Consider the following 15440-nt stretch of genomic DNA (forward strand, 5'->3'; position numbering starts at 1 on the left):
AAATAATGACGAAAATGGGAATAAAATATATAATTAAAAATATAAATCAAGATAATTTTAGAATAAAAAAATCATAATGGTTTTCATTTCCTTTAGTCCCCACTGTGTCCTTGAAAGAAATCTATAATATCTGGTAGTGTGGTTAAAAAATATAGATCTATTCTATACTTTAGTACACACTGTGCGCAAAAAGCAGCACATATCCTTCAACACACTCAGTCCATCATTCTGCAACACACACACACACACACACACAACCACAGACTGGAAGAAGAGCAGGTCACTGACCTGGTGGTGACCTGCTGCTGCGAGTGGGCATTGGGCAGGTCTTTCGCAGCTGAGCCTGCTTCTGTTGCCGGGGGCAACTCAGGAGATGTCTGGCTCAACTTAAGGTTTGCTAATCAGAAATAGAGAGGAAGCATAAGCCATAGAGAATATCAAAAGAGTATAGGTAAGTAAAGTTAAATGGCTGGAGTGCAATATTTATTATATTTAAGAAAGGAAGCATAAGCCATAGAGAATATCAAAAGAGTATAGGTAAGTAAAGTTAAATGGCTGGAGTGCAATATTTATTATATTTAAGAAAGGAAGCATAAGCCATAGAGAATATCAAAAGTGTATTATGTTTAGTTAAATGGATGGACTGCAACGATATCTCACTATAGTCTTAGGGACTGTTTACACAAAATGTGATCTGTTGTACATCTGTGCTTTTTTTATAGTTTTTGTGCAAACATGCACTACACTTTTTACAGACACCTTTGACTGATGTGTCACGTCTCACAGGTTTTTTTATTTCTCGCACCACAAGTGCAAATTTTGAGATGCTCTGCACTTAAAAATAGTGAATTTTAAAAAGTGTCTTGAGACACCTGCCGTTTGTTGCATTATGTTGCGCATCATCTAGATTTGTTATACACACAAATGCTTTTCAGAGTAAACAAGAGTGAACCGTTGCTCTTTAAACTGTAGCACATTTACCAGAATGTTTACACTGAGAAAGTCTGCCATACTAGAATCTAAATACTCACAATACATTACATTTAGAATGTTTCTTTAAATGCTTCACTTAATACCATTGAAACTGACAAAATATAAAATAAAATATTTATCTAGTTCTTTGGCTACCAGTGTTGTACTTGAAAATCACTGTAAGTGAAAAATACAAAGTGTTTTGTAAATTCTCACCAGCATTGTTGGGATAAGAGTCCATGTCTAGGTAGGAATGCTCCTGCATCTCCTGCGGACCACCAACCACACCCCCCACCACCAGCCCTCCTCCACCCTCCACCCCCATCTGGTCAGAGAAATGGGGGTGATGCTGACCATGGGGAAGGGTGGGATAAAGAGAGGAAGAGGAGTGTGTATCTTTCCTCTGCAACAGGGGAGGGAGGAGAGAGGAGCCCCCTCCGCCCCCCACCCCACCCAAACCGACACCACCAGGCAGGAGCCCTGACGTCAAGCTCAGACCTCCTCCTTCCTTATCTCTCCACGGCAACCAGCAAAGCTTCCAGGAGACGAAGAGAGAGACAGAGAGCAGCACGATGCCACAGAACGTTACAATGACAGAGAGCAGACTCACGGAGATCTCTGAGAGAAAAAAAACAGAGGGAGGGAGGGTGAGAGTTTGATTTCCCATAACCTTGGGAAGTAACAACAGAGATGGGAATCTTGAGGAATTTAATGATTCAGGGCCTGTTATTGATTTTATTGACTGGTTCCAGTTCCTTAATGATTCCGTTAATGATTGTTTTAGTGCCTGAAGAATAATTGGTCTTGACAAAACACTTAGGAAATATAAACTAAAACAATATTAGTTCAAATGTAAGTCACTTTGGATAAAAGCGTCTGCCAAATGCATAAAAAAACATGTTTTAATGAGTTTACTAAACTGAATGTGTCTACTACGTGTTTTAAGGTCAATGTGAATGTGTGAGCATGTTGGTTGCAGCATGCAAAGCAAAGGGGGTACTGTACATTTATTGTCTGTGTATTCGTTGTGAAACAGCACATCACATTCAATTCACTTCACACCACAATTCAGTCAAAGACACATTTTGCAGCAGTCCTGTAGATTCAGTAGCATTGCAGGAAACACTGTCAGAGAATTGGGTACGGTGCTCCATCTACATCAAACCTAGCATCCAAGATTCATTAACTGAACGAATCGTGAAAATCATTCAGTTCCAGTTTTGTGTTTTAATGGTTTAGAATAAAAACTGGTACTTAGCTCCCAACTCTAGGTAACAAGCTTCATTACGTAACCTGGAAGTTATCATGGATAAGCAGCGAGATATTTGAAAAGAAAAATGTGCAAATGAGGTGGAGTTGGCAGACAGATGCTGCGCTCGGGGAATGACTTGGGAGAAACTGAAGGAAGGAGAAAGAGAGAGAGGATCAGAGGCAGAAAACGGAAAAGAGATGGTGCATTGTGCCTGTAAATTATCACTGGCTCCCCCAGCATTCACAAGCCCTTATCTGAATACAAAGCCAAGAAAACGATGGATTTATTTCTTAGAAGAGAAAGTGGTGACGCCAATGACAATTTACACAAAGATGTCCTCTAAACTGTGATTAAGCCTTACGACTCTGTATCTCTCTGAGTATGAGCTTTCAATCACGAAGCCTTTAATAACAATTTCTATAAGAGCGTGCATGACTGAGTCATCTGAGAAAAAAAGGGGACTTTGGCAAGTCGCTTTCAGAACCACAGTGGGGTGAACAGCTCCCCTCCAACAAGCAGAAACAAACAAGTGCCTGCCAATCAAAAGGAACAGAGGCCCGGTCTGTCAGTGTGTCTGTCGGTCTGATCTCACACCCACATGGTTCCTTGACTTAACCCTCTCTCACATCACTATCTCAGACATTACACCCACCAGCAGCTCTAAAACCCCAGGACGGTTCCACCAAGAGCTACGGTGTAATTTCTATTATCCAAGGAAGCCATATCATATGTCTACCTCAAACTCCATCAGCCCTCTCTTTATTTACCCGTAAGCTGTTTTTCAGTTCAATCTTTTCCTTTTGTTCCTTCTCTCTACTACCATCTTTTCCTCCATTGCGAACACATTTCTAAGAGTGAGTCAGGATTGAAACAAATCTGAAAATAAAATTTGGCTCTATTTGAATTCATAAGATGGTATTTCAATTAAATTGGCGACAGCCCTCATAATGTTAAATTGGAATGACAGGAAATTAACCAAATTGCAATTCAAAGAAATTAAATGGTCGTTTTATTAGTCTAACACAACAAGGGGGTGTGCGCCTGCTTCATTTTAGTCCACACTGGAGACTTTACAGACAAACTAGAGCGTTTCATAGAAATGTTTTCATTGTGCATTTAAATCAAATGAGATCATTAAATATGATGTCAAAAATCTACAGGTTGCATTACCCACATTGATTTTTAAAATAATTCAATGTTCCTGAAATGTGAAATTATATCAAGTAATTCACAAATTGAAAGTTCAGCAGTGCACACTCACACCTTTACCTTTTCTATGCCCTCTTGCTTCCTTCCTTTCTCCATCACACTTCTCTCCTTCTCATCCTCAATGTTTCCTTTCTCTGTTCTTTCTGTCTCTCTTTGGTGAATAATTCATCAGTCTCTGTATGTCATTAATCACTACTTGTTCAAAAGATATGATCAGAGAGCAGGACAGAGGGAGGGACGAGGCGACTGATCTGTCAGTTTAAAGAACAAGATGCAGATACTATAGAGGGAGAAAGAAGAGGGATGAATACAAGGAGAAAATGGAAGAGGGACAGAGGAGAAGATCAGAGGAAAAGGGAGTACAGAGGAGAAATGGTGATACAGGATGATGGAGGCAGAATGGGAAAATGAATGGAATGAAAAGCAGTGGGAAAAGGGAGGGTCCTGGAAGGAGCTAACAGATTAATGCACACGTTGAAGCAGACACATAGGCTGACTGGTCGAGATAACGTATTTACTCCACACGCCGAAGGTGAGGAAGAAAGAGAGATAGCACAATAGAGGGGTTAATAAAGTCTGCAAGGGCTCCCGGGTGAGAAAAACAGGTCGGAAAAGTGGACAGTGATGTAAGGAAAGAGAGAGAGCGATCACTGGTGTGGGAGAGGCGGAACTGCAAGAATGAAAGATGTGGATCCAAATGATCAGACACTGATGGAGAAAGAGACCCAACAGAGAAGCGGTTTGGGATTAGAACGGTTAATGTATCTGCTTGCAAAGGAATTTTTTTTTCCAAAAGACCAAAAGATCAGAGCTCTACCCTCTTGCTAAGCTTGATTTACTTTTCCACACCGTCACCGCCTCCTAAAGATCTGGGTGGGGATGCACAAGCCTTTTTTATGGTCCTACTTAACATTTGGACATTCAGGGGCTGCATAACTACTCGTCTAGTTTGCAAATAACTGTACTTTAATAATGGTAAACTGTAAAGAAGTGTGTAGTCAAAGATCCAATAATCTGCCTTGAAATTTGTAAAGGGAAGAAGTGTTAAATTAGAAAATATACTGGATTGATACATTTCTGTCAACAAACAAAATTCACACAGAGTGTCAGTGACTCAGTGACAGATCAACATAGACTTTGAAATAAGCAGATCTCTCAGATTCTTGTAAAAAACAGCTAACATTTCTGTTATTCACATAATGTTGCACAGAACCTTCAACTCTAACTCTCAGACAGTCCCAGGGTTAAAAATAGTCTCATTTTTTTCATTTCACCTTGTTACGGTATGCTTGACAGCATGAGTATAGAGCCCTTCAGCAGTTCTGCACATATGGGCCATCCGGTGAGTACAGAAGAGTTTAAAGACCCCCAAGCAGCACCCCTCAGATTTCCACTAATTAATATTATATGCATGTCTCTATTTAACAACGAGAAAAGAGCATCTTGTGTTAGAATAAACCAAGCAAATTTGGCAGCCAATGATTACCATGGCATGCACGTTCAATTTTATTCATTTTACTCTTTAAGCATTTCAAAGGAAAGTTGAGCAACATAAGGTGTCACTTGATTAGACTAGAAATGTGAATCTAAAATCTACTTCAAAAACCTTAGGTTGCATGTGCAAGGCACTTCTGTGTCTTTAGAAGATTCTGTTCAGAATAAAAAAGGATTTTAATTAGATTGAGAGAAATGTTGACTAAGGACTTTGAAACGCTAAAGCCTCCAGCAAAACTTCAGTGATACCAGGATTCAATCCAGTACTCCTTTAATAACTAATGACAGACATTTAGTCACAATATAAAAATCTTTAATGTAGTGAATGCAGAACTCTTTCGACTCATTCAATTTTGTATTTACTAAACTATACATGCAAAACTACTTTCATGCTCAATTTAACTCAGCTCACCATAATGTTTTGGATTTGGCACAGTTTCACAGATACTGTATAATACAGACCCTTGGTTGTAGTAAAAAAACACATTTAAAGAGAAAAGAACAGCACACAAAACCTTCAGAGCAAATTACCTATTATTAATTAAGCTGAAAAGAAAGTCCAAATGAATGCACAATAGATTTACAGTCCTTAATGAAAGTAATAAGTAATAAATAGTTTTGTTAACTCCTGCAGGGTTAAGTAAATACAGAAACTCTGCATTTGTAGCTTAAACATTACTTTTGTGATGATTGTGCTCTACATACACCCATACTTGTCTCCATTGTATCTTCGAATTAATTTAGTGTGTTTTTAGATCTGTGAAAAAGCTTCAACAGCCTCAACTTTTTACTAAAAACTCAGACACTAGACTCATTCCAATTACCCATGGTTGTGTCTTTTCATATTTAATGGAATGCAAGTTCAATTCTATTTCAATCACTGGTCACTTGGGAATTTCAACAATAATGAGTAAATCTGTAAACAGGACAGTCTCACTCTGAACACAGCAACCGGCCATAACACCTGGGATGCACATGATGTGAATACAAATAAATGACCAGCCGCAATCACACGAACGAGCAGCTATTACCAGTGCTCCTCCTTGATGCCCTTTCCTCTCACAGTTCAGCGCTTTGGGAAATCACCCTTTTAGGCTGTTTGTCTGTTCAGTGTCAATATTTTGGTAAAATGATGGACAAAAAAAAACATAATTTAAGATCTGAATATGCATTAACAGAATAGTTCACTTCAAAATGAAATTTCAGTCTATATTCGTCACCCTAATTTTGTCCCGAACCTGCATGACCTTTCCTTTCATATACTTACAGATTTCTGCCTGTTCCTCACACAAAGTTAATGTATGTATTTTTAGTTCACCCAAAAAGTAAATTATGTCATCATTTACGAACCCTTAAATTAAGATTATTAATTAAGATATTTTAAAGAATTTGGGAATAACAGAATTTGGCAACCTTGACTCCAATTGTAGATTTCACTCTACTATAGAAGTCAATAGCGCCCCAGAACTGGTTGATTACAAACATTCTTCCAAATATCTTTTAGCAGAATAATGACATAAATACAGGTTTGAAACAACTTAAGGGTAAGCATATAATGACAGAATTTTACTTTTTGGGTGAACTATCCCTTTAAAATGTAACATTTATAATTTATGGTGCATAAAGTAAAAAGATTGATTAATCTTGTGTTTAACAAACAAAGTTACATGTATTTAACATTATGTACGGGTGGGCAAATGACATAATTTCAATTATTGAGTGAACTGTCTCTTTAAATCTCTGTGCCATGACCTCACCTGTGTTCATCTGTCTGTTGGGTCCTCTCATCATGTAGTTGAACTCTTGGCAGCTCGCACTCTGGCTGAAGCCTCCAGACCGGAAGCAAAGCTCCTCCACCAGCACCAACGCCTTCTTACAAAGGTCGTCTTCCCAGTCCCCCGACATCCTCCAATCCGCATCGCACACCCACCCGCCACTCGGCCAATCGCGGGGCAGCCCTCACCGCCCACACCAATTGGACGGCGCTTGAGTTGAAAGGGAGTGTACGGCCACTTTCTACCGTAGGGATCCAATAAAACAGGAGGTTCTTTTTGTGGATCCTGAAGGACAACGTTTCAACAAGCAGCTGTGAAGGTCTCTTAATAACCGTTAATTGAAATATTGGCTTTAATGGCCTCGAAACCCATTGGTAAGTGAGTCACAATCACTCCTCTCAATAATAACATGGACTCCTGGTGAAAAACAAAGAGGGAAGGAAAGATAATGGATAAATGTATGAAATAAATTTAAACAGAATGATAGGATTTTGTGTTTGTGTGTGTGAGAGCAGACTTTCCCTTCCACATACTTTTTTTATGAAGAATGACACTGACATTCCCGAGTCCTTGTCATAGTAAAGCAGGTCAAGACCAGATTAAATGGTATTTTCCTCAATGAATAAACAGTGGTACTATATTAAGGGCTGTTGTTCAGAAAGCATAGCCAAGATTTGCTGGGCTATTACTCTCAGTTAAACGATCAGTTGGGGGAGTAGAGGAGAGTATTTGCAGGCTTAGTCCTTAGAGCAGCATCGGGTCAGAGTTGAATTTGAGACCACGTTTTTCATTCAAACTAAAAATGTTGATTGTGGTCCACGGCTGTATTTCTGGAATGTTCTACAGTGGCTGAAAGAGAGAGAGGGGGGGAGAGAATGATGCACACATCATTAAAATCTGCTGTAAAATTATGGTTAAATTATAAAGGCAACCCGCTGGGCTTGCAGAGCTCAATAGCATGCAGAGGAGAACTGTTCATGCTGGATAAATGTTTAATCTCAAAGACAAACAGCTCTCCTAGTATAGTCCATCTCTGAAACAAGAATGTGGTCAACCATAAAATATGTTTACCTTAAGAGTTGTGGTTCTTGTTCCGTGATAAAAGATTAGGGAAACCTAATGGTTTGATGATAAACTTTCATGTGAAGGATAGAAGTAAGTGTTCTTGTTAATGCAGCCAATCAACACTATAGCACTTAATGTTATTCATTCAGAATTTATAATTCCTTTTCATTACCGGATTGGAAGAAAAGGTCAGAGCTATAATAAGGAATACTGCTGCCAATACCAATTTTTCTTTTATTAAAGAAACAACTTGCCAAGATTTCAAATTTTTTACTCACCCTCAAATTTTTTTCAGCAGAACACAAAAGTAGAAATAATAGAGTTTTGAATGACAGGAGGGTGAATAGTTCATTTTTAAATGAACTATTCTTTAAATGCATTTAATTTAAAAGGACAGTTTACCAAAATAATCTGTTATAATTTCTCACCCTCAAATCTGTATACATTTCTTTGTTCTGATGAACACAAAGAAAGATATTTAGATCAATGCTTGTAACCAACAGGTCTTGCCCACCATTGACTACAATAGTAGGAAAATCATGGGCAAGGTTTCCTTTCATACAGTCTTCCAAATTTCTTCCTCTGTGTCCACCAAAACAAACTAAAAAGAATACAGATTTGGAAAAACTTGAGGGTTAGTATTAAATAAAGACAGGATTACAATTTTTGGGTGAACTGTCCCTATGTAGTCTGTGTCCACAATAATAATTCTGCTATCCATTTTTGATGTTATATACAGTGAACAAAATGTTGTAATTTGTCATTTATACGAAGCAAAAAGATCATTCGACATATCTCTACACACAGGTTTGAGATATAAAGATGTTCCAGTGAACCAGTGTGTATATAATTTGTCAGCGTGAGGTTCTGTCTCTATGAGATCTCTTCAGCGTTTTTAGTGGTGTGCTCATTCTGTCTCAAAAAACCAGGTCATAGCTCCACCTTTTTTGCTCCTTCTCTTTTGCACTCTGTGCCTCAACCCTCCTCCAAGTGTTTCTATCCACTCCTCCTTCATCCCCTCTCTGCTTTACCGAAAACCGCAAAATGCTGGTAAGAGTTGCCAAATCTATCGATATTTCAATCGATTGGCAGTTCGCCTTCTTTCATCAGCGTGTTATTCTCTATCTTAGCCAGTGAAGTCCCTCAAGAAATCAGACCTATATGTTTCTTCCTCCGATGGGATGCCTCCATATTGAGCGGAATGTCCATCTATCATTCTGATAGACTGTTCTTTCATGCTTTTTAGGTCTGTAAAATGTCATTGGTCTTTCATTGTGAGGTGGATAGTTTCTCTCCAGCTAGGTGCCGCTTTCGCAGCCATTTCATCAATCAGTCAAAGGTTCAAGTACAGCTATAAGTCATTCAGGACAAGACTCGGGTCAAGATGTTCACCCACACTCGCTCGTTTGCTTCTCCTCTTTCTGCCTAATCTACGCATTAATGTGCTCCATCAGTCTGGCTTGTGATCTGAAAAAGAAGAAACCCAAACAGATCGAGGCCCATTTATCTGTCTGTCTCAGATCTGTGCTCCATTGTAAAAATGAGTCTCAGATTGGCCTGTAAAAAATGCTCCCTCACCAAAAAAAACCCTGCCTGTACTCTTCACCAGTGCTCGGTCTGTAAATCTGTCTGAGTTTGACTTAAAAACTCTGCATATCTCAATCTGAAAGATGGCCGTCTGGCACCAAACTACAGTGCCACTGTCCAGAAAAGCCGGGTCGATTCAGAACGAAGTTAGAGCGGGGTAGGAGGGGAGGGTGAGAGAAGGTAATGAAAAATATATAAAGGGAAGGAGCTGAAAAAGAGAAAGTAAGAGGGGAGAGAGAGAGAAAGAGAGAGAGAGAGAAAGAAAGAAAGAAAGAAAGAGAGAGAGGCACAGTATAAACTATGAGACATAAAAAGGGAACTGTGATGGGCCAGCAAGTGCCTGGTAGCACAATACAGCATGTGGCCTTGGAATATAGACAAAAAGAAAATCTTCTTAATGTGTGTCTGGCGGATGGACATTTACAAGTCATATACTGTAATAAAAGTACAAGTGAAGCAACGTGTGGTGCAGAAATGAAACGCACAACCAGAACAACAGAACATGAAACCCATCTCAGACATTCCATTGACTGCTGTCCAGATCTGAATCAATATCTCCAGGAAAAGCAATACCTCACAACAGGGACACCGGCAACCTGCATGGTCACTGTCCAATCACACACACAAGCCAGACAGAATTACACTGTCCAAACACACACTAGAAATGAGAAAGAAAATGATAGAAAAAGCAATGATAATGTAGATATGTAATTGGGCCAAAATAAAAGGAAAGGTCGATGTTCATTGAAATCAATCAAAATTGCCATAATTGCATTCCCAGAGGTCTAGAATCAAAAGATATTTCTTTGGACTTTGTCTCTGATGTCTCTCCTAGTTTAGATTAGACTAAAATTGTTGACATACAGTAACATTTCCATTACGTTATAAAACGTTATTTCTAAATAGGCATGGCCGGTATTATATTTTGACGGTATGATAACTTTAATTTCTAATGTCTGCATATACAAACAACAACTTTTCAACTGGACACAATACATTTTATTTTTATGCAAAATATATGTCAGGCAACAAAAAGCCTTTAAATTTCAAATTCTTTCATTTGAAATATATAGGCCTATTAAACGTAAACATCAAACATTGAATTTCATGATTTAATCAATTTTATGTAAACATAGCTCATACCTTCACACAAAATGTGTTTGGTTCGATACCTTGACTCTTTCAAACCTAAGTATACCTTGAAACCGGAAAACCGGCCCATGCCCATTTCTGAATGTTGTGGATGTTTCACTAACATTACAAGAACAATGTCTATACCAACGTTTTTGTATAAGAATGTTTAGCAAGTAATACAGTAACGTTGATAATATGCTCTTTTAATGTTGAAAGAATGTTTTTCAACATTTAGACCTTCTAGAGAACCTTAGACAAAGTTCTTATAGCTGGGAAGATGGGATAATTTGATATTGGTAAGAATATTTACTATTTTACTGTGACCGGCCAAATCTGAGCCCTGTTTGTGAGATAGTAGAGATCCACAAAAGACAAGAGTGAGTGTGTCTCAGAAAAATAAGAAAACAGGAATACAGGAGACATTGTGCAAAATGCTCTCCATTCAATCCTGTTGTCTAGATGTGAACAATTGAGACATCAAATTTGTAGTTTCAATCGGCTACCATTGCATTTAGAAACATTACAAGGTTATAATTCTGTTTGGTGTCAAGGCAATTGAGACAATACCTAAACTGCCAATTGTAAGCTTCCCAACTTGGACCTGAAGCCAAAAGATGATTTTATCTCAAAAAAGCACCGACATAAAAATCAATACTTTTCATTAAAATGAAAACATTTACAAATATTACCTGTAAGTGCTGTTCAATCACAACATGAATAATAATATTTAGACAGTCTTGTCAATGAACAATCCCCTCATAGACAAAACATCAAGAGATGACAAATGACACTTTCCAATAATACAACAGGTATTAATGACATAAACATCTTAACTCACTGCAGCCACCAACGTGTGAAGCCAAAAGGGACACACAACTGACTGTTCATACACAGGACACCTGGTGTTCACCGCATAACTGTCAGATCTCTAAAGTCTAAATATTTCTGATACCTGTCCATCAACACCACATATCACTCGGGTCATTGAATGATTTTTACAGCACATAGCAGATGGGTTTGAGGTTCTGTCCTGAGTCCTTATTATCACCGGGTGCTCCCATCACCGGATGGAAATTTTAAAGCAAACATTTTACGTACTATCGAGAGCTTATATAGTTTTTGGGGGGTTTTCCCATTACAATGTCTTTCCTCTTTATTCTTTGTAAACCTGTCTCACAACTTCCCCTATCCGGCTAAAATTGATAGATGTGACTGTGACTAATTGTAAAAGAAAAAAAGATGCCTAATCCCTTTCTTCCCTGCTGAGGCTATGAATTTGAAAACTTCTATTGACAAGGGATGTAAATCCATTAAGTATATCCAATAGGATATTCAAGTAATGTCTTAATAAAGCTGTTGTGGTTTTCTTTCTCTCCTTTTTAACGCCTCCTTTTTCTCTCACTCACTGTATTACCTCCATGCCTGTGGTCTTATCTGCAATGTCATCTGGAGTTTAATCTGCTTTTGTTTCTGTAAGGCTGTGGCTTTTTTTTAACCTGTCAGAAGATAACAGTAATTTTCTTTACCCCTTGGCTTCAAAGCCAAGTGTTTTAAGACATTCTGCAAAGTGAGGATGAATGAATAAATGATAGCAACACTGTTTTAGTACATCGATGTAGAACTCCTCTTCTTCTCTAATACCACCACTCTCTACCGTCTCCATCCCTTCTGTCAACCGGTTTCATATCATTCTCTTACACGATGCACTGGAAGAGAGTAAAAAACCTTCAGGTTGCTTACCAAACACACACATAACTGCATCCTCTCCTCGACTTATTGTTCATATATGGCAAAATGCTGTGGCTTCCTGGACACTGAATATCTGATTCTTCCTGTCTCTGCATTGACTGGCCTCAACGACACTGCCAAGGGCTACTGTCATTTACACCACAGGACCTCTACAAAAATGAGGGGTGATATTACATACTGCTGTAAAATATAAGAACATGATACTTTGGACATTACAGCTTGTGGCTGTAAGCCGAAGAAGCTCCCGAAGTGCTGTAACATTGTTTATGAGTCTCCGGAAGAGTGTAGTACTGCTGATCCGACTTTGTTATGCAACATTTAGAAAGCTTAAAAAAACAGCCAAACCTTTTCAGGTGCTCATACTTTGAAAGTGTACAAAATAGTTGCACATTCACTTGGATATTCCAGCAAAGCTTTTCTGCAAGTTATCCCTGCCCATACTTAGTCTCCCTGGTGCTGCTTTTCAGCTTTGCTGTCCCTCGAAGTATCTTTAAATTATCTATAACATCACAGAAAAAAAGCACAGACTCCGTGCGCGGAACCCTGGGATGCTGGTGACGCTCTAAGGCAGCTTTTAGATTCTGCTCCCACACAGATAGAGCGTGGAGGGAAGCTCTCAGCAGCCCGACAGCCAAGCAACGTCATCACCTTCTCCGTCACATTGTGGGGGGATTTGATCGCCCCCACATACGGTTTTTACGAATGCCCGTATATGCCCGTCTGCAAGCAATGGAGAGGATTCCTATGACGGTTCCATATGGATGTATTAATATTTGCATAAATACAGTCCTGTGCCTGATAGGAACCCATGTAAGCCTCCCTTTGAAGACTGTGGGTAGGGGTGGGGTTTGGAAGGGGAAGGAACACCGATAAGGGGTTGAAGAGAAGCAGCATCATATATTTCCCATCTTTTTCTAGAATTACACATGCATGTGCAGATTCATGTTCACGTTGAGCAGAAAGAATGAAGTTAAGAAGAGAATAACATCAAATAAAATTGCACTGTGAGTCACTTAAGCTTCTGTACGTTGTTGCATACACAGTAACCTACACATAATGTGCACATTTGAAAATGCGAGGTCACGATTCAGAGTACTGTAGTTAAAACAATTCATGCATGATTTTGTAATAGACCAATTAAGACTGCTGAGGGCAAATTCCCACACTGAAGGGTTTTGCACGACGGTACCGGACAGACATGCAAACCATTACAACACACAAGCGGCACATACAGATATATACGTTAAGGATAACCGAAACACAACCACCCGTAGAGTCTTTATTTTTACAAGCAATGCAGACCTCGAACACAACGACAGTCTCCATCACATGCACGCTCTCTTTCGAGCTCACGTTCATCCAAATTGTATTTTCTCTCATGCGACGCGAAATAACGGGAACACTGTAACATCCGCCCTGCAAAGCCAAAGAAAGATAAAGACTGAAATACCGCACCTGGGACAGACGGATGCCAAAGGGCAGACCGAGAGGGACAGAGGAGGTGTCTTTCCGCTCCCCTCTTCCTCCTCTCTCTCTGTGTTTTCGCCTGTCTTCACAGTCTCGTTTTTTCCTCTCTATTTCACTCTCTGCCCTCCCTTCCTTCTCCCTCCTTTGCCTTGTGCGCGGAATACTAAACGAGCCGCGACTCTGCTCACGGGCTCCAGTGCGCGTGCAGCTCTAAACACATACTGATGTATGGAGGGGAGAGAGAGAGAGAGAGAGAGAGAGAGAGCGGACGGGCCAGGGGTGGGGTGGGGGTGGGGGTGTAATGGATCATGGACTGTTGTACGGTCGACCAGTCACGGGAAGAGCACGATGTAAGGATGCTTAGAGAAATGCAGGCGATATCGTCTTGGTAATAGGCGAGGCGTATTATAAAAGGTTGACAGCTTAATCTTCTATATATGTTCTGACTATTGGTACCTACATAAGTGGGCCTATAGATGGGATAATAATGGATGTATTAATACAGGAGCCCCTTGTGTATTGCCTAATTCAGACAAAACTAAGATATAACGGTAACACTTTACTATTAGTTTTTAATAGTTATTTGTTAACATTAGCAAATGTATGAACTAACAATGAACAGTATAGTTTTCAGCATTAGTGGTGAAATGTCGATACAACTATTCATGTTAGTTCATGGTGCATTAACTAATGTTAATAGATACCACTTTGGATTTTAAACATGTATTAGTAAATTCTGATATTACCATGAATTGGTATTGTTCATTGTTACCGTTTAGTCCTCCGAGGCAGTTACTATAGACATTAAAAAAGAATCAGTACTAATTGAATGCTGCAATCGCACTATAAATATATATTTTTGCAATGTTTTCAAACACTTTATACCATGTTCTAGTTGAATACTCAATTCTGATTGGCTAGAAACTATGCATTAAAACCATGTAATGCACTTGTAGTTCCAGTGAGGACTGACAAAATAACTGTAATTTTTAGATCATACCTACACTGTAAACATCAATACCAGCTTTACCTTGGCAAATGACCACGGTATATAAGCGGGATAATCCACGGCTAGCTGTGCATTGAAGGATGTTAATGCACGATGAGGAGGCGGAGTTGGGTTGCCTCTGTGAAGTAAGATCCCTTACATATCGATGCACGAACAGTGCATCAGTAATTAAAATATGTTTTATGTAAATGAGCCAATCAGGTGCTCTTAAATTTGCTAGTCATTCTCCGTCATCAATGAGACGGTGGGATTTCACACATGAACAGTTACACTGAATATTTATACAGTGTGATAACCAGACACTCCTTAAAACTACAAACAGAGCACTCACTTTATTTTTAGAAAACAGTAACAACTCGAAACTACTTGATATGCGATCATAGTATCTTGCTGTACAGCTAAAATCATCATTACAGGTAATCGAGCAGCTGCAGCAGAGTGACAGAAACACGAATACTTTACATATGGACTATCCCAATAATATTCCTTCTGTGGTAATGTACGATATTGATGAGCAGTCAATAAAATAAAGGGCACGTAGTGTATCAGCCTGAAGCATTGAGCATGGCGATTGGGGTATAAATGAGTGTAAACAGCTGCCTCTGCTAACTATCACAGCAGAGCAGAGGGAGAGGCTGGGGAAGAAACAGAACAGGACAGGGCAGAGAGAGAGACAACAGAGGAAAAGCTATTGAGAGAGAGGAAGAGAGACGGCAGACTCAACGAC

The 15440-nt window shown here is 39.3% G+C and overlaps 1 protein-coding gene across 1 annotated transcript in view; it reads right to left on the bottom strand.

Annotated features, from left to right (window-relative positions):
* The window catches only part of syt3 (synaptotagmin III), a 29130-nt gene extending 15228 nt beyond the window's left edge, over window positions 1–13902 (bottom strand). The window contains exons 1-5 of the mRNA XM_079456700.1: window positions 13693–13902; window positions 7236–7551; window positions 6685–7119; window positions 1189–1590; window positions 289–397 (exon numbers count right to left, since the gene is read on the bottom strand). Coding sequence (XP_079312826.1) covers window positions 289–397; window positions 1189–1590; window positions 6685–6832 — 659 coding nt within the window. The 5' untranslated portion in view covers window positions 6833–7119; window positions 7236–7551; window positions 13693–13902. The remainder of the gene's footprint in view (window positions 1–288; window positions 398–1188; window positions 1591–6684; window positions 7120–7235; window positions 7552–13692) is intronic.
* Window positions 13903–15440: the final 1538 nt, after the last annotated feature.

This window comes from Barbatula barbatula (genome assembly GCF_947034865.1).
Source record: "Barbatula barbatula genome assembly, chromosome: 5".
NCBI lineage: Eukaryota > Metazoa > Chordata > Actinopteri > Cypriniformes > Nemacheilidae > Barbatula > Barbatula barbatula.